This window comes from Cyprinodon variegatus, unplaced genomic scaffold, assembly GCF_000732505.1.
Source record: "Cyprinodon variegatus isolate N-32 unplaced genomic scaffold, C_variegatus-1.0 Scaffold542, whole genome shotgun sequence".
NCBI classification, from domain to species: Eukaryota; Metazoa; Chordata; class Actinopteri; order Cyprinodontiformes; family Cyprinodontidae; genus Cyprinodon; species Cyprinodon variegatus.
This window is the reverse complement of record NW_015150995.1, coordinates 524,604-526,494: the sequence shown is the minus strand read 5'-3', so window position 1 is coordinate 526,494 and position 1,891 is coordinate 524,604. Positions and strand designations below refer to the sequence as shown.

The following is a 1,891-nucleotide window of genomic DNA, read 5'->3' as shown; positions in this document are numbered from 1 at the left end:
TCTCCAAATGAAGCTTAATATTGTACAATCAATATATTAAACCAAATTAGTTGTAAGGGAGATATAACGTAACAAAGTTAGAGAGTTGTGGGGACAATTTGACTGATTTGGTTTAAAACGGGTACAAACTGGGCTTGTCAAGTAAATAATAACAAAAAAAACGTTATAATAATTACGGCCTTGTCCACAAAAAGGTTATAATAATCAAACTTTTTTAACTTTAGAGTAACCCTAAGATGTCAGAGAAGAACAGAGAAGTTATAAGTCACACATATATGCTCCACATGATAGACTCCTGTCAAGGAAAGCACCCAGTCTCTTAACATTGGGAGATAAAAAATGTTGAAATCAATAGAGAAGTTGTTTCTGGATTGGTTACCAAAGAGAAAGACCTTTGTTGAGGTTGAGAGCGTTAAGAGTCAGGATCCTCACAGATATGAACAACTGGACATCATCCACATAACACTGGAAATAAAAGTTGTAGTCTACCCAAAACATTGGAGAGAAAGGGCATAGATAATTAACAGAAAAGCTCCAAACATCAAACTTTAAGATATACCAGAGCAGAGGGGGTGAGGCAGTTGGGGCGGGTGGATGTGATGTGAGAATTATAATGTTTAAATTACATTAACAGCAGATATTTTTTCAGGCACTCCATGGTGGTAGCTTTTTACAGATCCATTGGAGAGAAGCTGCACATGAAAGGTCGTTCCACTGTGACTGTGCATAAACATGTGCACAGTCTTCCTTACCCCACTTGGGGTCTCCACCTCCATTATCAGGCTGATCTTTTATCCAGAACCTGGAATATTTGAATGAAATTGAGTCATTGCACAGTGTATCCAACATCTAACTAATCATTACGTAACAAGCAGTCATGACCAAAACCTAATTAGGATTTTTTTTATTTGCCCATAATTGTCAGTTTATAATAGAACGGTATAAAGTAAAACACAAAGGTGAAAACAAAGGCTCTAGGTTAGTATATCCTAAGCACATTAAAGAATAACCAAACCTGATGTAAAGGTGACAGATTTACAAAAAAGTGTCCACAAACCATGACAGAAAGAATATTTTAGTACCAAGGTTGATGTTTATAAAGGAATTGTAGGGGATATGGGAATTAACCTTTGGCTAATTTTCACTGTTTGACTGCTCATCTTTACAGCTACTCTGTATTAGCTGTTAATAACATCCTGGTGAATGATAAGACTTTTGATAGATATATATTTTTTTGTTTAAAGCATGATTGCTATACTTGTTTCTAAACTGAACTAATACCAAAAACATTTCCATCAGTTTCCAAGAAGTAACTTTACACAGTAACACCCTAAAATAATTTTTGTGTCACTGCTGTGTGTAAAATCAAGAAGTTAACACTTACGAAAGATTCATAGAGGTTCCATCCACCCACTTCCAAGAACCTTCGGTTTCTTTGTCATTCAAACCAATCCAAGTTTTTTCCTTTGCAAATCTGGAAATAAAGTCCTGTTAAATATAAACATACAAAGTTATTTTAGCTGGTAGTAGAACTTGGTTGTACCATGTTCATATACATGAACAGTGAAAAATTGCAGATCTATCTATTTCCTACGACTTCTTTTGAAAACCTCAGCTCAAGGTGACACAGACAGTTGCCAAAGCAAAAGGAGGGTGCAATGAGGAAGGGTAGTCCTAGCAAAACATTAATCAATATGTCCTGGGACCTAAGGATCCTGCAGCCAAATTGAAACCATAAATATGTAACTGTTAAAGAAAAATGATTATTTTTAGTCTTTAATACAGTTAATCTTATGGCATGTGAGAAAAAGGAATTGTATCTCATGTTCTGTTGATTCTATGTGTTATTTTTGGTTTAAGGCAGGATTCAATCTTTTGGGGTGAAATGGTG

General features: G+C 35.2%; 1 protein-coding gene across 1 annotated transcript in view; it reads right to left on the bottom strand.

Moving 5' to 3' along the window:
• Positions 1-96: 96 nt before the first annotated feature.
• Positions 97-1,891, bottom strand: part of LOC107095384 (CD209 antigen-like protein C) — a 10,569-nt gene continuing 8,774 nt past the window's right edge. Inside the window, exons 5-6 of the mRNA XM_015391452.1 lie at positions 1,385-1,488; positions 97-802 (exon numbers count right to left, since the gene is read on the bottom strand). Of these exons, the coding sequence (XP_015246938.1) occupies positions 646-802; positions 1,385-1,488 (261 nt within the window). The 3' untranslated portion in view covers positions 97-645. The remainder of the gene's footprint in view (positions 803-1,384; positions 1,489-1,891) is intronic.